This window comes from Nematolebias whitei, chromosome 4 (genome assembly GCF_014905685.2).
Source record: "Nematolebias whitei isolate Nwh7 chromosome 4, NemWhi1, whole genome shotgun sequence".
Taxonomy (NCBI): Eukaryota; Metazoa; Chordata; class Actinopteri; order Cyprinodontiformes; family Rivulidae; genus Nematolebias; species Nematolebias whitei.
This window is the reverse complement of record NC_056501.1, coordinates 27422379-27448330: the sequence shown is the minus strand read 5'-3', so window position 1 is coordinate 27448330 and position 25952 is coordinate 27422379. Positions and strand designations below refer to the sequence as shown.

Here is a 25952-nt window from a genome sequence, read left to right as displayed (position 1 = left end):
ATTATTTTTTCGATGAATCGATGAATCGGCAAAAAACCCCACAACGTTTTAATTTCCACCCCTTTATTCCAAAATTGAACATTTGACTGACATAGCAATTCACACAAAAAACAGGTTGCTATTTTACTATTCTGTTAGTAAAATATTGAATAATAAAAAATAAAAGTTAGTCAAATAGCTTAAAAACTAAATGTACACAAAAATATATACAAATGTATCTTTATACCTGCACAATATGTAGCTACTTTGTAAAATGTGTCATTGAGGGAAGAGTGTAACCTGGATTAAAAGTGTGGATTATTGTAACCTGGATTAAAAGTGTGGATTATTGTAACCTGGATTAAAAGTGTGGATCATTGTAGTGAAGCTTTCGTCTTCAACCATCGACAGAGGCCTTGTGTCAGTGACGATCATGTTCAGGATGTTTCAGTGAAGACAGCTGCTGCTGTGGTTTCCATGATGTCTGTCCATCATGCAGGATGTTGTTGTTTGTTGTTGTTGTTGTTTTCTGGAATGAGACAGTAAATATGTATTATAGCATAATTTACAGCAACTCAAGAAATGCCTTGTTTCACTTACAGCGTTGGGTTCAGGCAAAAGTAGCTAAAAGAGCAATTAAACACACACACACACACACACACACACATATAAAATACTTAATTACACACATTTGAGTAGATGTAATAAATTACTTTAATTCCTGTTTAAATGCAATTCATCCTGCCATACCTGCAGTGTCTTCAAACTTTGCCAGCAAATTAAAAGTTGAAGCTTAATCATTAAATTATTATCTTTGTGTTAGATTTATTTATTATCACATTTAAACACTGCTTGTTCCAATTAAATTAAATAAAAAGTAACACACACGTTCTGTATCACCGCCATTAATCAGATAAACAAACAAACAAACAAACAAACAGCAGCTTCATCTACCAGAGAGACTGACGTTACGTTTTCTCTCTTGAAACAGAACAATGTGTTAAATTGTAGAGACTCACCTGCAACACATGACGAGTTGTATCAGCTGCAGCTCCTTCCTCCTCCTCGTGACTCCGACATGTTTACGTTTATCAGCGTGGTTCTCTCGTGTCGTGTCGGCGATTTTCAAAGCAGCATGCTTCTCATGTTTTATCTTTGTGAAGTTCTCCCACTCTTTGGAGGACTTGTGTCGAACATTTTTCGCTGCGTTGGTCATTTGTAAAATTTACTTAAATTTCCTTTGAAAACAGACTCTGCTCTGCTCCCCCCTCGCTCTGTTCAACTCGCGCTGCAGTTTTTTTTTTTTCAAACTTTATTCAGTCAGTCAGCATTGACAATGAACTGCCCGTGAACAAAACGAAACGGCTCCGCAGCGCCGTGAAAGACGCATAATCGCGCGACACAACGAATCGATAACGAAATTCGTTGCCAACGCTTTAATCATCGATTTTTATTGATTCGTTGTTGCAGCCCTATTGTAGTTTATCATAAATATCAAAAAATATATATATTGTACATGGAATTATAGCAATAATGAGGTGTTTTGGCTGTTTAGATGAGCTAAAATTGATTATATTTAGAAACATACTGAGAGGTAATTGTACTGTGGTAAATGTAATTGAATAAATTATCAAATATGAAAAATAAGTCATTAAATGACTGTATGAGCTGCAACTTCTGGTTGTACAAGTTTAGTCTTTGTTTAGGATCAGTTAACACTGAACTGATTTTGTACTAAGTGTTTAATATGTTGTAAATGTAAAATTTACTCTTACATACTGAATTTCACTGTGAGTTCTTGCCCTGCGTTACTCTGCGACATGAAAACATTTACTGCGGTAACTATTTGACGTTATTAGTAGATTAGAATAGTTTATTTTATTCATTTTTTTGTCTCCTTTGCCTTAATGTTGGCTGATAATGCAGAAATGTCTCACTAAACACTGTGAGCTTCACTACCTCCACCATTACAGCCATGCTGTTTGTTAGTTTGTCCAAGGTTAGCCCACCCTGGGTTACATTTGGTCATGGGAGAAGCGATCTTACTGTTCATGTAAAATATTTGATAATGTTCTTATAGAAACAATTCCTGAATGTTGTTCATACTGCGTTAATGCTACACGTTTGTCTTTTGACCCTACAACTGGATAAGAGTACAGTAGACCTAGCCCATTACTAGAGTTTTAATGAGGTATTTTAAGTTACTAATGATAGATGATGATCATATTGTTTTATTCTAGGCCATTGATAAGAAGGAGTGATTATTATTATTTCATATTGGATAGTGATTTTTCCCCCTAAAACTTAACTTAGGCTACACTGTGTTTCTTAGCCTGTGGCTAGGATACGTGAGAGAAGTGAAGCGTTCTCTATTCACACAAGGAGAGCTGTTGGTCAGGCTACTTCTTGTTATGACATTAACTCTAAAATAGTTATTTCAATTCAATTCCACCTTTATTTTTACAGTTTAGTGTCGTTGAGCCTCAAGTACTAATTTACTGTTTAAAACAAAGAAAGCATATGACAAGTATATTATATATGACAATCATAAAAAGCATGTAAAACCCAGTCATTCATTCAACATTTATTTATAAAGGTTAATCCCAATGAGTCTCAGGGACTCAAAATATACAAACTCAAAAAAAAAAAAAAAGTCAAGACTCAAAAATAAAAAGTAAATGGAAGAATTGATATTAAAAAAATCACCTACCTTATAAAGCGATATAAAATATTAAAAACAGGAACATGTCTGCATTGGTTTTTGCCATGAACTTAGCAGTTGTTTAAAGTCCCTTAGAGAGGTCAAGGCCGAAAGCTTATTGAATCAAGTGTTACATGTGTAGGTAAAACTAGATATTAACCTGTTAAAATACACCAGAATGCAGGAAATGGCATTTATTCACAATTTTCTGGGAGAAGGACACCCAGACCCCCTCACTAGTGTGTCCCCCCACATTACAAATGCTTCTGACACCAATGGCCACCATGTTGCTAAACAAGTACACACACATGTTAAAGTACACTCGATTTTACTCAGTCTTGGTGGTTTGTGAATCAGGTGGCGGCGGCCTGGGATGGTATCAAATTCCCGGCCTAGATTATTGTCCCAATCCACCCCTGACCTGCACTGATCTTTTTTATGGCAGAAAACACCCACGACTTCAGCCCATGTTTCCATTTAAAAAAACTGGTCCAAGTCTGCCTACATGCATTACAGAAGTGTATCCAGTAGACTATGGGGCTGATATGGGAGAGAGGTAGGGCAGCCGACTCAGGACCCGAATGTCCCAGGCTCAACTCCCAGCCATTCCCACATGTCGTGGTTTCTTTGAGCAAAAAAACCTAATCCCTAATTACTCCCCGAGCGCTCAATAGCTGCCCACTGCTCCACCTGGGTGTATCTCAGGTGCGATGGGTTAAATGCAAAGACTAATTGCATCATTGTATGGGAACAAACAATGACGACAACACGTACAACTTTAAATCGTGCAAAGTGGGCCAAGGTGGGTATGATGCGGCACAAAATAACACGCATGTATAAAACACAGTTTTGCAAGACGTAAAAATAGGTTGTAATTTTTATAAACTGGCTGATCAAAACAGGACCGCACGGCTCGCAGGTCACAAACAGAATTCAGTCGACCTGTAATAGAAAGTTGTCTGTTTTCTCAAAATTTTGATTCACCAACTAGCCTCCAACAGTTGCAGTCCACTGAGATACGACCATTAACTCATCAGTTAAGATGGGTATCTGATGAATAATTCAGTCTGGTCTGAACTAAAATATTTCTCCAAGCTGAGGTTGTTCATAGAGCTACAACAGGGAAGATACAGGGATTAAAGCAGAAAAACAAATATTGGCTGAAATCTTTTCTACACCTGGAGGTTACTCAAGCATTATATTTAAATGATTTCAGCTCATACAGTCATTTAATATGACTTATTTTTCATATTTGATCATTTATTCAATTACATTTATCACAGTACAATTACCTCTCAGTATGTTTCTAAATATAATCAATTTTAGCTCATCTAAACAGCCAAAACACCTCGTTATTGCTATAATTCCATGTACAAAATATATATTTTTTTATATTTATGATAAACTACAAACACCTGAAACTGACTCGCAGAGAGAACTTCATGAGTTCTGAAGTAAACGGAGACATCTCTGCTATAATCTGGGGCATATAAATGTCCGTCCGTCTGTCCCCGAGAAACATAGTCCCTCCAGTGTGTCCTGGGTCTTCCTCTGGGTCTCCTCCTGGTGGGACGTGTCCGGAACACCTTACCAGGGAGGCGTCCAGGAGGCATCCTAACCAGATGCCCGAGCCACCTCAACTGGCTCCTCTCGACGTGGAGAAGCATCGGTTCTACTCTGAGTCCCTCCCGGATGATCGAGCTTCTCACCCTATCTCTAAGGGAGAGCCCAGACACCCTGTGGAGAAAACTCATTTCGGTCGCTTGTATCCGAGATTTCGTTCTTTTGGTCACAACCCAAAGCTCATGACCATAGATGAGGGTAGGAACGTAGATCGATCGGTAAATTGAGAGCTTCGCCTTTTGACTCAGCTCTCTCTTCACCACGACAGACCTGTACAGCGCCTGCTTCACTGCAGACGCTGCACCTATCCGCCTATCGATCTCACACTCCATTTTCCCCTCATTCGTGAACAAGACCCCAAGATACTTCAATTCCTCCACTTGGGGTAGGACCTCCTCCCTGACCCGGAGAGGGCACTCTAACCTTTTCTGGCTCAAGACCATGGCCTCGGATTTGGAGGAACTGATCCTCATCCCGGCCGCGTCGCACTCGACTGCGAACCGCTCCAGCGAAAGCTGTAGATCACGATCTGATGAAGCCAATAGGACCACATCATCTGCAAAAAGCAGAGACGCAATCCTAAGGCCACCAAAATGGATCCCCTCAACACCTTGGCTGCACCTAGAAATTCTGTCCATAAAAGTTATGAACAGAACCGGTGACAAAGGGCAACCTTGGCGGAGTCCAACTCTCACTGGGAACAAGTCCGACTTACTGCTGCGGACCAGGCTCTGATACCGGTCATACAGGGACCTAACAGCCCGTATCAAAGGGCCCGGTACCCCATACTCCCAGACAACCTCCCACAGGGTTCCCCGAGGGACGCGGTCGAACGCCTTATCCAAGTCCACAAAGCACATGTAGACCGGTTGGGCAAACTCCCACGCACCCTCCAGGACCCTGCTGAGGGTGTAGAGCTGGTCCAGTGTTCCACGGCCAGGACGAAAACCGCACTGCTCCTCCTGAATCCGAGGTTCGACTATCCGATGGACCCTCCTCTCTAGAACCCCCGAATAGACCTTACCAGGGAGGCTTAAGAGCGTGATTCCCCTGTAATTGGAACACACTCTATGGTCCCCCTTTTTGAATAAGGGGACCACCACCCCAGTCTGCCAATCCAGGGGAACATCCCCCGATGTCCACGCAATATTGCAGAGTCACGTAAGCCAGCACAACCCTACAACATCCAGAGCTTTAAGGAACTCTGGGCAAATCTCATTCACCCCTGGGGCCCTGCCACCAAGGAGCTTTTTAACCACCTCGGTGACCTCAGCACCAGAGATTGGAGGGCCCGACCCAGAGTCCCCAGGCTCTACTTTCTCAGTGGAAGACGTGCCGTTGAGATTGAGGAGGTCTTCAAAGTATTCTGCCCACCGACCCACGACATCCCGAGTTGAAGTCAGCAGCGCACCACTCCCACTATAAACAGTGTTGGTGGCGTACCGCTTTCTCCCCGAGACGCCGGATGGTGGACCAGAATCACCTCGAAGCCGCACGCAAATCATTCTCCATGGCCTCTCCAAACTCCTCCCATGCCAGAGTTTTTGCCTCAGCAACCACCCGAGCCGCATGTCGCTTGGACTATTATTAGTCTTTTAGCGTTAATATTTATTTAGAAAAACTAAAGCAGCAGAAACAACTTCTCTAAGCGTGAGAGAAACTCAACAGGCTGCTCGCTCCCCTGGGGGTGCATGTTTCTGTCTCTGTCTTGGACCCAGAGTTCGGCCACATGCACAGGTTGCACATGGCGGTACGATCACGATGCTCCGAACACTTTAACATTTGATACAAAGTTAGATTTTAGATACAAAAGTATCGGAGAAGTCGGGGCGCGGTGTGGGAGGAGAGGGTGGGGGTGGTGGTGTATCAGTTCTAGTATCTCCCCCGGCTGCAGTGAATTGGTCACGTGCAAACACAAACATTTAATAATTTATTCCATGTTATCACCTTCACGTAGGGGCAGGTGGTTGTGTTAGGGTGGCGGAGCGTCCACCTTGGTTTGCTGCTGCTCACACGGGCTCACCGTGAACCAGACAGCAGGATCCATTCTGTTCTGACTGGGTCAAACTGTGGCTCTGGTTCTATACTGGTTGAAAGCAGCATCAGTTTAATCCATTCATCAAATTTTGATTGGATGTCTTTATCAGGACCACAACAAAACACTTTCTTTCCCTTACTCATTTTGACAAATGATGGAAATCTGTTGCAGCGATGGAGAACTTTAATCCATGGGTAAGATACTAGCTGTTCAACCCTTCCATAGAAGCCCAATTCAAGTTATCACATTTTTCACCATATAAGTCGCACCTTTTGGCATAAATATGCAAGTCCGTGACTTATACACCTAAGTGACTTATTTATGTTTTTTTCCCATATTTATAATCCAATTTTTGGCTGAGACCTGACAATTTCATTCATTCTGACATGGAAAATATTGAACATGACTATTTTCAGCCACTAGAGGGCCCTCAAGTGATATGGCAAGCCAAGTGTCTCATTCATAGGTAAAAGTGGTGATTAATGAGACACTTGGCTTGCCATACAAGCCACCTTCGTCTTACTCCAGAATTCCTGGAGTAAACATCAAATCAGCTTCATTTTGCTGCATCAAACAGGTGAAATGCAGCTGATTTGACCATTAAAGTGCATTTATTAAAAAGTTCAACTGAAAAAAGTAAAAGTTCAACTGAGACACAACTTTACTATAATGTCGAGCAAACAGATAATTGTTTTTAGGTGGTTATCTTGTTAAATTTAGAAGAAATAGACAGCGAATCCTCCCTCTGCATGCACCTGCAGCCACAAATAGATTTTTGTAATGCAGCTGATTTGACCATTAAAGTGTATTTATTAAAGAAAAGTTAAACTGAGACACACCTTTGCTATAATGTCAAGCAAACAAATAATTGTTTTTAAGAGTTAATCTTGTTAAATTCTTGTTAAAGTCCTCCCATGCACGCTCTCGCAGCCGTTATTTGGCAGTCGATTTTTGGCACGACACCGACCCACATTTCCAGGTGATCAGTGGTGACGCGTAATAGATGAGACTTGTACGGTGGAAAGTACAGTATATAAAGACTATTTCTTTAAAATTTATATTCAGCATCTTAGTGAATAATAATCTCAATTTCTTTATTTTCATGAGTTTATTTTGTTCTACCTAAATGCCACACAGCATTAGAAATGTACAAAAGTTTGATTGGTGGGGACCATGTGAATATGTCTCTCTGTCCTGCAGCTGTAGGCCTATGTGATGTGCAGCTCACACTCTGTACGAGGGAAGGTCGGACAGTGGCTCTGAATCAAAGCGTCGAGGTCTAATGAGTTAATAACAGAGGGCAATGTGTTCTCCACAGCAAAGCCCCCTGCTATTATGTCTCGTAAAGATACAAAAGGCACATTATGGCAGCTTTCAGAGAGCTTCATTTAAACAGTTCTTAAGCATGATTATTTGTTGGTGGGGGCGATTAGCATTGTAAATTATCTGCTGGACTTTGATCAGGTCTTTGACCTATAGACACAAATCTATAGGTCTGCTGGTAAGAGAGAGAGAGAGTACAGAATGCCAATTATCTTATTATCCTCTTCTTGCCGCTACACTGAATACCAAGTTGACTGTCCAGTAGTTTGTCAGGTTCAAGGCTGACGCGCCTGAATTACAATCAAACTGGGCCTAAGATATGATCCTCCTGCTGGAGAGCTTCCAGAGGAAACACAACGTGGGATGATGCACTGCCATCCTTTAGATGTGAGCATGTCCTCGTTTTCACAATGACACGGTCTCGCTCGCATGTTATTTATGTGTGTCAAAAGCCATTGAGCGTGCGTTTTTCAGAGTATTTGTGCAGGATTTCAGCATATGTTCTGGACTGAGAGAATAATGGCCCTCTTTACGCCCCATTATCCTGGTAACAAATGGTGTTGTGAATGGGCTAATAGATGAGAAGCTAAATTTGACCACGGTGTTTACGCTGAGCACAAACAAAGCAAGTTTTTGAGTTATTTTATCAAAGCGCACATAAATCATCTCAAGGCTGCGCTTTGTTTTAATTCAGTCAACGTAAGATGAGCTGATCCTATTAACTCTGACCACGTCCAGCCGCGGAGACATTAAGATGCACGAGATGAGCGAGGCGTTCGAGTACCGCAGGAGGAAAAAAAAAACCTTTTTGTTCTGACAGAATTCAAGATAGCCTTCGGTGTGCGTGTGTAAAGAATGTCAATTTAGAGTCCGGCAGAACCAAGACCACCTCGACATTCAATGAGCCCCGGCTAAAGAGAGCAGGACGGAGCGGGGACAAGAGCTGAGAGACAGAGGCAGCTTAACATTCGTGTCTCCAGGTCACTAAAGTGGCCAGCTTTAGCAAGAGAGATAACAGGATTACTGCAATCATGGCCACAGTTTTCTATGACTTCAGCCCCGCTTTCCCTCCCACTTTTCACACATCCTCTTATCCTCGTGGCGTGGACCTGAGCCGGGACCGTGATGGACTGGGGCCGGGCTCCTCTGGGAAACAACAGACACTCTTACAGCTAATCTCCTCAGGCTGGTGCTGACAGAAAGAGGTTAGTGGCTGCACCAAACTCTCGCTCGGAACGAGAAGCAGCCTGCTGTCAAAAAGGAAACCCAAGCTAAACAAATCAAAGTGTTAGAAGAGCCCCGTATATATCTATAATAGGAGCTGAACGGGTACAAAGCTGCAGTCTTTGCTCATAACAAGGTCAAGCTCTTGTGGTTTTCTCTTGTGCTGGGCTTTGTGTGCAATAAACTGATTAACTTAACCAGCTCTGATGGGGATTACGAGCTGCGTTTGATCAGTTAATTAGTCAAACTACAAGCTGTCTGCAACACAGAGGCTCTAATATCCTTCTAAACTCAACCCTCCACTATTAGCAGTGTTGTGCCCTCGCGTTTGAAAATGTGCATTTGCAGGAGCGATCCATTTTCAGAGCAGCTCTTTTCAGGCAAATGTATTTGTTTATAGAGTAGACTGGCTATGTGGGCTCCATAAATCTGTGTATTTGTCAGCAGGACGTGACAGGCTTTTCCTCTCTGACTGAGAGTCTATCAGTCTGAGCTCCAGTGGCCGTGCCCGCTACAGTCAACTCTGATTAATAACTACAAATAGAAGGGACTTGTCTGCTCTCTTATAAATGGGGGGACTGTATTTGCTAGGGAAAAGATGCACATTCGGCCTGATAAATCACAGAGCGGGATGAGAGAAAAACAGCACACAGGAGCACAGAAATATAACGTGGGAACAATTTCTCAGCCGGGCTCAGTGATAAAGCTGACTGTCTTGTTTAACTTAATGCCACCAATTACTGAGCTGCACGCTTGTGTATTTTTTATTTTTTTGGCTAGATTTTCTTGTTGCCAGTGATTTTTCTGATGGAAGGATCAGAAAGGCAGTTTGTATCACACTCTGTGCACGCTGCGTTTCCTTCCTCTGACACATAAAAGCAAAAAGGTTCATGCTCAGATGTAGCTGGCTGCTCCACAGATAGCTCGAAGATGTCATAAACAGTTTATGAGCCCCTTAAAACCAAATAAGAATAAATCTCTGGAGGTCAAAGTGTGTACAAAAGGATCCTGGAGCTGTAATTTACCCAGCACGACGTGCAATTACACAGCCGTATATCCCTGTAACAATTAACAGCACCAGCCTCCTTACATGGACTCTCATGAGGAAGTCAGCCTGCTCAAAACAATTCACACATCTGACTGCAGTTAAAAGTTTCAAGGTTTATTACAACTTTAGCATGTTTCTACCCTTTTAGTGTCCATTTAAATACTACATTAACAAATTAAAAAATACAAACTGAAAGCCACATAAATGTGTTTACCTCTACGTGAGGCTGTTTAATACACAGAGGCGCCTTAATGTAAAGCAACGATTAACAAAAGAACAAGATCTTGATTGCAATATGTTAAAATGGTAACGGTTGATAATCAGCACTAGAAGTTAAATATATAAAAAAAAAAGTCAGGCTTTCAGCATTTGACTCCACAGGTAAAAAATTAGAATATCATGAAAAGGTTCCATTTTTGTTTTGTCAATTTCAGGAAGTGAAACTCATATTACAGTACACAGCTTAATTCGTATAATTTTGATGATTATGGCTTACACAGAATGTAAACACAAAATCCAGTGTCTCGGAAAATTAAAACCTTTAATCAGAGTCAGCTGTCAGTGTGGACAGGAGCCAAGTCCTGCTGGAAGATGAACTCAGCATCTCCATAAAGCTCGTCAGCTGAAGGAAACATGACGTCTCTAAAATGTCCTGGTAGATGATGTGTGGACTGTGGACTTCAGAAAACACAGTGGACCAACACCAGCAGAGGACATGGACCCAAACATCACTGACTGTGGAAACTTCACGCTGGACTTGAAGCAACATGGATTCTGGACCTCTCTGCTCTTCATCCAGACTCAGAGACTTTGATTTATAAATGACATGAAAATGTACTTTAATCTGAAAAGAGGACATTGGACCACTGAGCAACAGTCCAGTTCTTTGTCTCCTCAGCAGGTAAGACGTTTCTGACGTTGTCTCTGGTTCAGGAGTGGCTGGACTTGAAGAATGAGACATTTGTAGCTCATGTCCTGGAGTTAATCAGCTGATCAGGGTGTGACACCAGGAGTTTGTAATATTGAACCTCTTCACAATATTCTAATTTTCTGAGACACCGAATTTTGGTTTTTCATTATTTGTAAACCATAATCATCAAAATTAGAAGAAATAAAGTTTGAAATATTTCACTCGATGTGTAATAAATCTATGTAATATACAAGTTTCACTTTCTGAACTTATAGACAATTGTTCTTTTAAAAAAACAAAAAAAAAAACTTTTTTACAATATTGTAATTTTTTTTGAGATGCATCTGTAAAAATAATCTTAAAAGATTGAATAAACTCACAGTAAGGGTCTTTGGTCAGTAAAAAACAGAAATCCAGTACTGTGCTTTGAATTCATCTATAATTTCTTGGTTTTGCTGTCAATGATTCAGATTTTCTTATAATCTGTTCAAGTGGTCTAGATCAATAGTTCTTTAGTGTTTCTGGATGTCTTTAAAGTGTCTTTTTTTTTTTTAAACTTTATTTGGCTTGGGCTGTTTGTACACTCCCATTCAGTCATGCCCGACCATTTTCAGATGAACATTTTGTGCCAACTCCGACCCATGAATCATTGAGGCATAAACAGCCTCCTAAACTCAGAGGAGAAACTCTTGTTGTGTCGCCGCATCACGGACAACTTAAACAAGTCATTTTAATCAAATCTTTAGGCACTTTACTAGCCCGACATAAAAAGTCAATCGGTCCAATTTTATGTTGTTGCATCTACGAAAATAAAGTTATCACAGTTTGACACATTAAATCGTATTTTAGCACCATCACCAAAGAGCTTGCAGCTAAAAGTGTCTTACAGCAGATGATGGATGATGACTCTACCAGGTGATGTCTCAGCTACTTGCCGATTTATTTTTCCCATTTCTTAGAGAACTTTTAGATACTGTTCTGCTGCTACAGGATGTCTTTTTTCATCCCCCACTTTTCTACATTCCTCAATTCTTAAGAGCGGACGGCACAATATAATGTTATGGTCAAGTACAAAGACTGGACAGAAATTGAGTGAAAAAGCAGGCAAAGCTAAAAAATAAATAAATAAGAGAATTGGCATTTCCTGTGAAAATTGAGTGTGAATGCTTATTGCAGAACTGGCTGAAGAATATCTGAAATTAGCTTAAAAAAACATGCTGAAATGTAGCTGAAGTGGAAAAAAAAACAAGCCTGAATTAGCAGAAGCAGAAAGAACACATTTTTGCTGCAATAGGTTTAAGCAGAAATTAGTACAATTAGGAAATTGGCTAAAGCAACTGAAATCTGTAAAAAAATGGCTGAAAAGTAGCTGAAAGGCAGAAAGAAGCTTAAACTACCAGAAGGAAGTGGAAAGAGTTGAAATTAGCTAAAAAATGTGAATGAGCTGAAAAAGCTAAAATTAGCAAAAAAAAACAGCTAAATAGTATTTGAAAAAGCAGAAATAGTGAAAATAGCATAACTAAGCTGAAAGGAGCATAACAAGCTGAAATTAGGAGAAATAAGTTAATTAGGCTGAAAGTAGCAGAAATTATCACAAAAAACTTGACTTAACCTGAAACAGCTGAAATTAGCTAAAAAATGCTAACGAGGTAGCTGAAAAAAATTGAACAAGCTTAAATTAGTAGAAGAAAGCAGAAAGAACATGTTTGCCCAATTAGGCTGAAAAAAGCAGAAATGAGCACAAAGTGGAAATTATCTGAAAAAAGCTGAAATTAGCAGCAACAACAACAACACCACAAGCTACTGAAAAGTAGCTAAAAAATCTGAAAGAAGCTCAAGTTACCAGAAGTAAGTGGAGAGAGCACGTCTGAATTTGGATGAAAAAAGTTGAAATGAGTGCAAAAAAAGTAGAATTAGCTGAAAAGGCTAAAATTAGCATAAAACAGCTAAATAGTAGCTGAAATAACTGAAACTAGCAGAAATAAGCTGAAAAGAGCACAACAAGCTGAAATTAGCAGAAAATCTTTAGAACAAGCACAAAAAATGTTATAGTTAGCAGAAAGAATCTGAAAGGAGAACAAAACAGCTGAAAAAAACCGCTGAAATTAGCTGAAAAAAGTTAAAATTTGCACAAGGAAGCTGAAAGAAGCTGAACCAGAACAGAATGTAAAAGGAGCAGTAAATGGTTGTAAACACATCTAAAGATTTGAAGGATGTAAAATGAGCTCAATTCATTTTCTATGAGAAAGAAAACTGCAGAAAAGGTTAAATATTTCAAAAAGCTAAAGTTGCACCAATACCAAAAATCATAACAGGATTGTCCTGAAAGAGCTGAACGTTTTGGGATTTAATTTGTTGAAATAGCTTAAGAATTGCGGGACGAGAAAGATGCTGAATAATGTATGGAAGAAAAAATGGATTACAATAGTGTGAATACTTCATACACATTTACACTATTAAACAGGCTTTTAGAAAGTCTGAAGAACTATGGATTAATTCCACCTGAAAAAGTTACAACAGTTTGTCTGCTTGGAAGCAACATATACCGTATATAAATAAAAAAACTAATGGCAGGCGGTCTGAACCTTTGATTCAGCACTGTGCCTTCAGTAGATGAGGATAAATCTCTTCCTCAAAGAGGTACGCCAACCAGCCAAACACCTCCCTGCTTTGCTGCAGTAACACGGTTTAAAAATAAAAATGGTTGCAGAAATTGATCACGAACTGTTGTATTAGGAGCTTATGATGATCCCACAAAGGTCCGACCAGAATCCTCCTCAATGCAGAAAAACTGACTCGTTCTTCAACCTCAGAAAAAAACAAAACAAATCTGACAGAACGTGGGCGGTTTATAAATCATTCTACATCTTTTGTTATTTTTGTTTTAAAGGTACAACACCAGCCTCCAAACACAGACACGGGGGTGTATGGGAGGAACACTGTAGTTATCAATAAACCCACAGATCTGTTCGTGTCTTCAAACAGAGGATTTTACCCTCCATACCAAACGATGACACATTCTGAATATTTCAGCTAAATATAAAATGCAGCTGCGGCACATCCTGAAGAGACACCTCTGTTTGAACCTTTCTGGTTAATTAGATGTTGCTGACGGGCGTCTCGGTTGTGAGCTGAAGGCTCGGTTGGCTGCAGGTGATTCTGTCAGTTGTGAGATGGCGAAACATCAGTGGCTCTCTCCCACTGGTCTAGCTGGGAACACCCGAGTGCACAGCGAGGGCGCTACCAAACGACGATTATGTCTCCTCTGCTGCTGTGCCAGGCTTGGCTGGGCCTAACAAGAGCGGGCCGCACATTAAATATTAACTTAATTGGTCCTGGCAGAGCCCCCGCTAACATACGGCGAGCATCAGACGGAAATGTCACCGTTTCCCCAGAGCTCCCATACACTCAGGATCAAAGACAATAGCACTGGTTCTAATCTGCTGTAATAGTGAGATAAGAGTGAAGCAGATTTAAGTGTGAATGCATGAGTGTAGCCGTCATCCTGCCTGACGGAGGCTCGTCAGGGCGGAGTGACAGCCAGAGACAGAAACAACACTTTCAAGTATAAAATGTGCTCGCCTCTGAACTGTTTTGTTCCCGTCAAACGTAAAGCTTGTTTAATTCGTGGATAGTTCACTGCTCATCTGAAAACCACGGTGCTGCCATAAGCCTCACATGCTGAAGGTGTACGGTACGACACGTCAACCACTCCACCGCACCACCTACTGCTACCTCTGCTGCACTCAGCTCTAAAGTTAGCCAAAGCCTAATCATAAATGGTGCTTTTTCAAGATAGTGATTAGGCCCAGCCTCTCCGGGGAAGTTTAATCTCCACTTAAAGTAGTTGCCAAAATGAACAGCTCCCTTTATAACAGCACCAAGAGCGGCGCGGAGTCGAGACTACTAAACAGCGAGGGCCGCTTTTTAAACCACTCACTAAAAACTACAAAGCCCCGGAGACGCCGCGGCTTACCACAGGACCAGGTTGTGTGAGAGAACGGGGAGCTAATGCACTCAAGGGCGTCGAGGGAGCTGCAGAGTATGGCAGCGCGAGTGCTGGAGTCAACAAGCTCAGATGTCCTTTTCCTGGCCGAGAGAGGCGGAGAGCAGCAGAACAAGAGCTAGCCAGAGGGAGAGGCAGAGGGAACGTGTGTTTGTGCTCTGAAAGGAGGATGCACAAGGTCGTTTCAGCAGTGACACCGCAGCACAACACCAGCGGCTTCACTGATGATCTGAATGCAAGCAAACATGCAGGTTGATCGAGCCACGAGTTCATCCTGTTTTTAATCGCATTTATGCCAAGTTTACATAATTTATGTTTAACAACATATCCTGATGCATGCTCAATAACACCGTTTAACAACGGTGCTTTTATTTTGAAACGTGGAAGGAAGGCATCAAAAAGACTTAGAGCATGTGCCGTGCAAAAAATTTAAAACACTATGTTGAATCGTTATATTTTACTTACAAGAAGCCAGAGTTTACAGTAATCCTTGACATTTGTCTTGGTCAATAAAGTTTTTTTCTCGACTACCTTTCACTCATTCCCTATCCAGCTCTTGTAACTAACCATGACATCATAGGGTGAATAAAAATGAGGAAACTGGACAAAAGAAGTGAAGAAATCACTCATAACTTGGCTTTAACCTCCTCAGACCTGGCATCCACATCCTGGTCTTAGGAGGTAAAAACTCAATTAAATAGCATTCTTATTAGTACTGTGGATTGTTTAGTTGAGAAAACATTACACATGGCACTTAAAGATCAGTACTGTTTATTGTGCATACTTTCATCTATAAGTAGGCCTGTCACGATAATAAATTTTGCTGAGCGATTAATAAATTATTGCGATAAACGATAATATTGTTTGAAATTTTACAATAATTAGTAATTATTGTCAAATTTAAGAAGAAATGTTGGTTAATTTGTTTTGAGTGTAGCACCTTTTTCCAACCACCACTTGGCAGAATAAGACAGTTTGAACCGAAGGATGGATAGTGAGGGAGCAGCAGCGTGTCTCTAAGAAAAATGGGAAGGAGGCCCCTTGACGTGACATGGGCTGTCTCTCTTCGGTTCACAAAATGGTGACGCTCGGTGTGGTTTGAGCTCTTTAGCATAGCATTTTTCACACAAAGCTTTTAATAAAAAAATCCGTAAACAAGTTTTCAGCTTATTTTTGCAGAGAAAAAACTTTTTAAACAAATGCACGGGTTTCAACCGTGAATTTTGAAGCTTCGACAAGACGGAGGTTTTTTCCCCCCGAAGCCGGCCTGTTAGCTTAGCTTGTAGCTTAGCTTCTCAGCTTAGCTGCTTTTAACAATCCAAAACACAATTTTGGACGGTTAAGACGTATTTTAAAGAGACAAGAGAAAGGGAGGGGTCAGTGAAGAGCACCGGAGTTGAGCCTTTTGTCATCCAGTGTCTTCAGTAGAAAGAGAGACACGAAACGATAAAGCCGATAAATGAAAATGAGGTTGATAATTTTCATTTATCATGCGATTAATTGATTAATTGTTTATTGCGACAGGCCTATCTATAAGGCTAAATGGCTTCAAACTGATTCAACTGTGGAAAAAAAAAACAGTTCAGCATTTCCATAAAGCATAAAACAGGTGTCACTATCAAAAAAGTCCACGCTCAATAATCCAGATATACAATCCAACATTTTTCAGTCAGGTCATCTGGACAGTTTCTTTTGTTGCTGAAATGTTTCACCTTCCATCCAGAAGGCTTCATCAGTCAGGTGTCACTATATTACTCTTTAAACTTTTCTCTAATAATTGAAATGCATATAACAGATAATTGTTTTATTGTGTGATTTATCTGTATCCACAATCTGAATAAATGTTTTATTAAGAATGTTATACCTGTATGATGTAAAACCTGTAACAAGAATTTCTTGTTTATTGAAACAATAATGACTCCATGTTTATCCATCCATACATTATCTTTAGGGTCACTGGTGTCCATGTCCAACAGTCACTGTGCAAGAGGCGGGGGACATCCGGGACAGGTCTCCAGTCCTCACAGGGACACATAGAGACAAACAACCATTCACTCTCTCACTCACACCTAGAGACAATTTAGAGTTACCAATCAGACTAACATGCATGTTTTAGTCTGTGGGAGGAAACTGGAGTAACCGGAGGAAAACCACACATGCATGGAGTGAACATGCAAACTCCACCCAGAAAGGTACCTGGGCCAAGATTTGACCCGGCGACCTGCTCGCTGAGAGGCGGCAGCTCTAGCAACTGCGCCACCGTGCTGCCATGCACATGTACCCCTTTATTTATTTTTTTACCTAAATTACAGTAGTTCAGCGAGTCCTTGGAAAATAAATAAACAAATCTATTTTTTCTAATAGGTTTTATTACACCATTTTAATATTGTGCTTTTCCTCCTGTAGAGCAGCACAGTCTGCAGTCAAGATTTATCTGCTGTATGCCACATTTTGTGCTAAAAGCTCTTTGTCAGTCACATTGTTGGTGGAAAATACAATTTCATGTTGGTCAGAATGTTTATGTTACACAGATACTTGTATGCTTTATGCTACATGTGCATCTGAAACATTTCTTCATTTCATTTCACCTTCATTTAACCAGGCATAAACACAAGTTCTTATCGACAGAGCTGGCAGCACCAACAGACACTTGTAGGGTCAAGGGAAGGGAAACAATACAGTTAGGCAAAACAATAAAATATAAAATCTTTTTTTTTCCATTTACCCTTTATTTATACAGGTAGTCCCATTGAGTCACAACAACTCATTTACAAGAGAGACCTGTTTTTTGGAGCAGATGGTGGGGGTTAAGGGCCTTGCTCAAGGGCCCAGAGTGAGGCAAATGAGGGTGGAGGCAGGTGTGGGTGTTTCACCTTTTCCACCCACATTTTGATGTTGACGGTACCGGGAGTTGAACCTGCGACTTTCCGATCACAGGCCCATCTTCTCCAACCGCTGCGCCACCACTCCCTCAAATGCCAATTAATACCAAACAAGGAAACACAAATTACATTAAGCCTGTCGCAATAAACAATAAATCAATTAATCGCATGATAAATGAAAATAATCAACCTCATTTTCATTTATAGGCTTTAATGTTTCTTCATGTCTCTTTCTACTGAAGACACTGGATGACAAAAGGCTCAACTCCAGTGCTCTTCACTGACCCCTCCCTTTCTCGTTAAAATCCATTTTAATCGTCCAAAATTGCATTTTTAGATCGTTAAAAGCAGCTAAGCTGAGAAGCTAAGCTACGAGCTAAGCTAACAGGGCAACCTCAGTAATAAACCTCCGTCTTGTCGAAGCTCCAAAATTCACGGTTGAAACCCATGCCTTCATGTAAAAAGTTGTTTTTCTAGGCAAAAGAAGCTGAGAACTTGTTTACTGATTTTTTAAATTGAAAGTGTTGTGTGAAAAATGCTATGCTAAAGAGCTCAACCACACAGACTGTCCAACATTTTGAGAACCAAAAAAAAATTAAAGAAAGAGAGACAGCCCATGTCATGTCAAGGGGCCTCCCTCTCATTTTTCTTAGAGACACGCTGCTCGCTCCCTCACTATCCACCCTTTAGTGCAAATGGTCTTATACTGCCATCCGGTGGTCAAAAAAAAGGTACTAAACTCAAAACAATCAACCAAAATTTCTTCTTAAATTTGACAATAATTACTAAATAATTATTGTCAAATTTCAAACAATATTATATTTTATCACAATAATTTCTGAAACAATTAATCACCCAGCAAAATTTGTTATCATAACGGGCCTAAATTACATTAACAGTTAATTGTCAAAGTTATTTATTATTAATATTTATAAAAAATACATTTATATATTATTTATAAATGCATATATTTATATTATATTTAATATATTTATATATTTATTACATTCATTTTCTCATATATTAGTGTAAATACAATAAAATGAATATTTTAAAATAATACTGATCTAAAATTAAGGACCTATTCATAATACTTAGATATTTTAAAGATATTTTACCGAGTGTGCACCTCCCATTCACACACAAATTGTGTTTTTGGTAAGAAAAACAGGTATATTAAACTTTGCTTTCCAAAATGGAGTTGCAGAAAAAATGTTTTTGCTGTTTACGTGTGGACTCACAACATAAAGATTTAGAAAATAAGATATAGCAGCTACTTTGCACACATCCATTAATACTTTGTGCTCTAGAAACACAAATATACATTTGTATTTTCTATAGATTCAACAACAAAAAAAATGTAACAAATTGTGTGACAGACTGCTGGTCAGGTTATTAGCTAGAACTGAATCTATAGCTAGTAACTAGCTAGCTATCTCAATTAGATATTTAGCTAATAATTAGCTTCCGAACCAATTTAAATTTGGATCTTTGCGAAGTTGTTTGTTACGTGTTGCCACAAACTCTCGTTAATTCCTTTTATTTAGGACATTTAAAAAAAAAAAAAATCCTGATTCAAATCTCAAATTTAAATGCCTTAACAAAAGAAAATACAATTCTCTAAGAAGAACACAATAATGTGTGACAAAGCAGCCAAACTTTAGTTGAAGTCTAAAAAACTATTGATCCAGACTGCTTCAAAAGATCAGAAAAACAACAGATGACTCCAAACTTTTGCACAGTCTTGCACACTAGAGAAGGGTTTTGTAACTCCCACCACAGTCGGAGCCTGTGCAGCTCAGCTCATCATCATCTCCTGGAAAATGTGAGAGCTAATTTCAGCGTGAACTCTCAGTGACTTCCTCCGTTTATGTCCCTCAGCCATCCAAAGATCGTGCTGCTACCTTTGCACGTGGAGGTCAGCCATTACAGCCAGCAGAAGTGGCTCTTGTGGCTGTGGGTGGTGACAGTGGAGGAGGAACAGCTCTTTGAGAGAGAGACAGAGGTGGGGAGAACTGCAGGGAGCACTGGGGGGTAGCTGGGAAAAGATTGGGACAGACTCTCCTTTTAATTTACTAATTAACCATGCAAATGAAATCTTAACAGGCTACTCAGAGGCGGCCCTCAGGGGAGGGAGCCAGGCATTAGTGCTTGATTATACTCTGTCCGTGTGGAGGAGTGGGGGGAAAGGAGTGAAATATGCTGGTGAGTGTAGTGATGGGAAACCTATGGCCCGCGGCAACCAAGCAGAACCACTGACATCACGAAAGACATGAAGCGTTACTACAGGTATCCACACAAAACACGTGTGCAGAGTTTCATTAAAAGACGATCGATCATCACACACATCCATCAAATACACATCAAGTATAGATGCACCTGTCAACAGCTGGTGATCAGAATCAGAACATTTCCAGCTTGACCAGTGACCAACTGATCTTCTTCTTCTTTCGGCTTTTCCCTCTTCAGGGGTCTCCACAGCGAGACATCCTCCTCCACCTCACTCTGTCCTCTGCATCCTCTGTCCTCACTCCAACTACCTCCATGTCCTCTCTAACTGCATCCATATATCTCCTCTTTGTCTCTTTCCTGGCAGCTGCATTTCTAACATCCTTCTACCAGTATACCCACCGTCCCTCCTCTGGACATGTCAAACCATCTCAGTCTGGCCTCTCTAATTTTATCTCCCAGTTGTTCAACCTGTGCTGTACCTCTGATGATCTCATTCCTAATCTTATCCATCCTTGTCATTCCTAAGGAGAACCTCAACATCTTCATTTCTGCCACTTCCAGTTCTTTCTCCCGTCTTTTTGTCCATGTCTCTGTCTCCAGACCATACAACATAGCTGGTCTCACCACTGTCTTGTAAGCTTTTCCTTTGACCTTTGCCGACACCCTTTTGTCACAAATCACTCCTGAAACTTTTCTCCATCCACTCCATCCTGCCTGGACTCTCTTTTTCACCTCTTTACCACATTCTCCATTTTCCTGGACAGTGGATCAAGTCCTTGAAGTCCTGCACCTTTGTGACCTCTGCTCCTTGTAGCCTCACTGTTCCACCAGCCTCCCTCTCTTTCACACACATGCACTCTGTCTTACTACGGCTGACTTTCATTACTCTTCTTTCAAGTGCATACCTCCACCTCTCCAAGATCTCTTCCACCTGCTCCCTGTTCTCACCACAGATCACAATGTCATCTGCAAACATCATCGTCCACGGGGATTCCTGCCTGACCTCATCTGTTAGACGGTCCATCACCAGAGCAAACAAGAAGGGGCTCAAAGCTAATCCTTGATGAATCCCACCTCCACCTTGAAGCTATCTGTCACTCCTACAGCACATCTCACCACTGTCCTGCTGTCCTCATACATGTCCCGTACCAGACTAACACCTCTCTGCTACTCCAGACTTAATTCCCAACTGATTGAACGTTCAAAAATCAGATTTTTTCCACCAGTCTGTAAACTCATCATAATTAAGCAGCTAATTTGTGCTAGCAACCTGTCAAGAGTTACTGCAAGTCTTTGTGGGATCAAGTATTAAAAATTAATGTCATTAGACACACAAAAGGTGTCTTATAAGTTTATAAATATAAACAATTTTGTATTGCGTTATTTCTAACAGTTCATGCAGAGCCTGAGGGTTTCTATTCAAGTATTTTGGGAACAAACAGATTTCAGAAGACAAAGACTGAATTGCATAAAAGTTGCTCCTTTTTATCTTAAAAGCAGAAACTACTATTATAGTTAGCAATGCTAGCTGTGCTAATTGTACTGAACACAATACAAACATGTTAAAAACAGTTTAAACTTGTCAGGTCCATAATATTTTTGTTTTTATTTTACTGAATAGTCCAATCCTATTTTATTGTTGAGTATAAACAGACAAACAAATACCGAGCTGTTTTTATCTTTTTTTTTCTTTCTCTCCAACATCTCATTTCATCCTGAGCCTGTCCCCGTCAAACATTGATCAGGTGCTGAAATGGTTAACAACTGGGAAAAAATGTAAATATATATATATATTTTTTTTCAAAGAGGCGAGAATGTTCTCACCATGGCATGATCATTTCAGCCGTTTTTTTTAGAAAGTGTAGCCAAAGATAAATTAAACCCCAAAAATCGTTGTTTTAAAAAAAAAAAATACCTGGAGAAGTATAGACGGGTCCAAATGGCCCATTTCTGCTCACTTTACATACAACATTAATATGTTTACGACGCTGCCCACACTCCCCACTCTCGTTAGCTTGTTGTTGGACACTACGTCCACTAGAGGGCAGTGCAGAGTTCACTTTTGAGTAAGGTCAGTTTAATAATAAATAATAAAGTGCTATGTGTTGTCATCATTGTATGTTCTCATACAAAGACGACATTGGTTCTCTGTATTTAACCCATCGCACCTGGGATACACCCAGGTGGAGCAGTGGGCAGCTATGCAAGCTCCCGGGGAGCAATTCGGGATTAGGTGTCCTACTCAGAGACACCACAAGATGTGCAATGACCGGGGATTGAACCCAGGACCTTCGGGTCCCGAGTCGTCTGCCCTGCCCCTACACCATCTGAGACAATAACAAACACAAGGGAGTGATAATGCACTTTCTCAGAAAGATATATAAAAAGAGGCAGCACAGTGGGCAGTGGTGGTCTGAGCGGCCATTAAATACTTTAGTGCAGGGCTATTCAACTGGTGGCCCGGGGGTCAAATCAGGCCCACTGGTGAGCTCAGTTCGGCCCAGCACTGGGTTCATTTTTAAATAGAACTAGACTTTAAAATGTAAAACAAGATTAATTAATGAGAATAACTGCTGGATGTCCAGCCTCTGAGCAATAGTCGAATAGCCCTGCTTTAGGGCATGTGGACGAATAATATCTGCACAACCTCTCTTCAAAAGGTTTTACCATTTCTAAAATTTTCTTTACTTCCTCTTGCTGGTCCATGAGTATACCAGCACTGGACGCTGTGCAACATTGTGATTCTTTGTGTAAATGTCTCCAATAAACTGATATGGTTTGTATTTTTCAAGTGAGAGGACGAGCACACACTTTTTAATTGTAAACAATAAACTGCAACACGTTACCTTGAAGACGTCCTGTATGTCATCCATGCAGTACACCCTGACATTGTATTCCAGTGTGGAGCAATATGCGTCTGAGAAGAGCACCAGTCTGAGGCGCTTGGCTGCTCCCATGTGCAGAGACTCCCCCACCAGAGCGAACGTTCCTAGCTGCTCGGAGAACAGCCGGCACGTCTCGGCCTCGAGCTGGCAGTAATAAGGCTCCGACACCAGCTCCTCCCCCATCAACAGGACGTCCTGAAGGAGGCAAGAAGGGGAAACCACAAGGTCAAGCACCCAATTTACGTTTGGCTATATGTGTACATATAACTATTCTTCCCGCTGCGTGACATCTAATGGTCTTCAAGGTAACGCTACATGAAGTTCTGATCAGGACTTTGTTCTTGCTTCAATTGTTCTTTTCACCTGAGATCTGCTTACTGACACACAGACACGTCCCCCTCATACAAAGACACACATCCTACAGAAGACCATCAATTTACTTAATAATGCATGAACGAACTGCTCAATTGACATGAAAGGAGACTCGAACAGATTCCCGGAAAGAACAGACGATTCAGAAGAAATAAAAGACCGCGGAGGTGCTGTGATTATCGGATTATTGGGATTGACAGAATTTCTTCCCATGTTTGTTTGAGATTTGTTAAGAAAGGTGAAAACAACTTGCCAATTTATCTGCAAACCAATACTGTTGCCTGATCGTTAAAGGTGTTAAAAAACTAACAGGCAGCTCAGGAAATAATTGCTTCTTTAATTTACCACGTTGGAAGGGGGGAAAACAAAAAACAACAGATTTAAACATGTTGGAAAAAGCAACACCTTGAATTTCTGGCTTTGTTAGGAAGCTGAAGTTTTGCATCACAACAGCATCCTTAATGAGGATGACAGAGTTGTGAAAGCAGCTCATTCCACCACAGCACAGGTTGGCTTTTTATGAGATAATTCCACTGCTCTCTTGGCTGATTTAATGGAGACAAATTGGACTCAAGGTGACAACATTTTCTCTAAAATCACATCATGCCCGTTGACTGACTCTTCCCATTAGCCGATCACTCTGAAGAGAGGATTCTGCCTGCCAAATGCCCAGTGAGCCCCTGCAGGATCGATTCAACCAGACACCATCAATGGAATTAGTATTGACACGATTCATTTTCTATGCAACCACAATGGAGTCTTACTTTCTCATCATCTTAATATTTCTTCAAAGTGGAATAGAAGGCGAGGCGGCTCAATTACGACGCTGAGTGCTGTTCATTTTTTCACCATATCTTTACCCTGATTTTTTCCCTCCGCTCTATAGATCTATATTTTCTGCATCTCTACCTTTCTTTCCCATCTGCTTCTCCTTCCTGTCACACTCTGCGGCTCTTTCCACTCGTTCGCTCGTCCACCTGGTGCTTCTTCACTGTAGTGGCCACGCAGTCAGGTTATTGGGCTATATTTGGTCGGGTTGATGATTAAAAGTGCTGGTCTAACCCCTGCTTCAGACAGGCCAATCCATCCCACAGACACCCCACTGCTGCCACGCAGAGGAGGGGGGGCGCAGGCTGAATAATTTATGCACAATATCGAACATGAAAGAAGACCTAGTAACACTCCAAAGCCCACCAGCGCTCTTTCCAATCTCTCTGGATTGTTGAGATGGGTATTTTGCCTCAAACCGCATTTGTTTGCGTGAAGGTGTGGGTGCACACGTGTGCGTGTGTGTGTGTGTGAACACCAAAGGTTGTTCTCAACTCTGTCCAATTGCAGCCTGGCAGTTCTGGTTGCTTTCAAATTTCATGGGTAGAAAAGGGGGGAAGGAGCTCTGTAATTGGAAGCAGTAGTCAAAAATGGTCAAGGAGCACTCAGAAGAGTACTTTAAGGATCAGTAATTTGCTTAGAGAATTTCTATTTTCACAAACATGTTGCCTAGCAACCCTTTAGCTGAGGAGAACCGGTGCTCCGAGGCTTTTGTTCTAGCTCAACGAGAAAAAAGAAACAAAAAAAAAAAAACAACCTGATGGTCAATATAATTTAAACCCTGCGGAGGAGTGTCGAGCCAGATCTTCCTGCGATATACAACACGGAGTGTGTATTTCAAGTCTTGACTGTGAAAAGTTTGTACTTTTCACACAGAAGCGATCAATACATTCAGTAATGCTTTACAGATAAAACTTACTGGCAACTTTGTCTTTCCTACAAAGGATTTGTGCTGGAGTTATAGTGTAGTCTCACCTCCCAGGCGCCCTCGTAGTTCTGCTTCTTGAGGCGGACGGCCCAGTTATCGAGGCATGCGTCAAAGCAGTGGTCCATGCTGAGGATAACCGGCCGGCTCAGGACGACCCCTGGAGGACCACAACTCACAACGGGGCTCAGGAGGGTCTGGCAGCCGGCCAGGGGCAACCTACGCCGGGAGAGCAGAGAGACGAATGAATTGAGACAAAGCGCTTGTAATTATTAAGATATTAGTGAGAATTTACTGGTCTCTTGAAAGCAGAATATGATACTGTCACCTCTGCAAATTATCTAGCAGCTGTAACAAAGAATAATTAAAGCCTGCTGGACTCAAAGATGTGACGACTGAGAAACAATAACACTATCACAGCGGGCTGCGATGATTGTGCTTTTAGAGGATGAGTACAGCAGGCCAGATAAACACTGCCTTCCAAACAATTCATTTAACTTAAACAGTGCACATCCTTGTAAAAGGCTGTGTTATTTATTTACATCCCTCCTCCACAGTGCTGGCACAGCCTCTTAAGCCTTTCCTAATGGAACAGTGGAGCATCAAAACAAACAGCCTAGTGGCATTCAGGGAAGACTGCCAGTTAGACAGCGCTAAACAGACCTACCTTAAATCTTCCTTCCTCTGAACAGTGAGATAAATCTCATAGATCTTTCCTCTGGGGATGGCCTCGGGAGGAATGAGCAGACTGATTCCTAATGCAAATAACAACAAAGGGGGGGGAGAGTAAGCAAGTGTGGGGACAGGCTCATTTGTTCTGACTGAACAACACTGTTGTCATCTCACAAAAGAAGCCAGCCTACATGACAACTGTACCGCTTAAAACAAAGCTAAAAAAACAACTCTCCTGAAGGTCAGAGGCGGCCTCCTTCAGGTGCGCCAGATGCAAATCTGTGCAGCAGCAGCGCACGTCCCC

General features: G+C 41.1%; 1 protein-coding gene across 1 annotated transcript in view; it reads right to left on the bottom strand.

Moving 5' to 3' along the window:
- Nucleotides 1–25952, bottom strand: part of unc5a (unc-5 netrin receptor A) — a 256125-nt gene that overhangs the window by 30902 nt on the left and 199271 nt on the right. Inside the window, exons 10-12 of the mRNA XM_037675082.1 lie at nt 25644–25731; nt 25027–25195; nt 22813–23046 (exon numbers count right to left, since the gene is read on the bottom strand). Coding sequence (XP_037531010.1) covers nt 22813–23046; nt 25027–25195; nt 25644–25731 — 491 coding nt within the window. The remainder of the gene's footprint in view (nt 1–22812; nt 23047–25026; nt 25196–25643; nt 25732–25952) is intronic.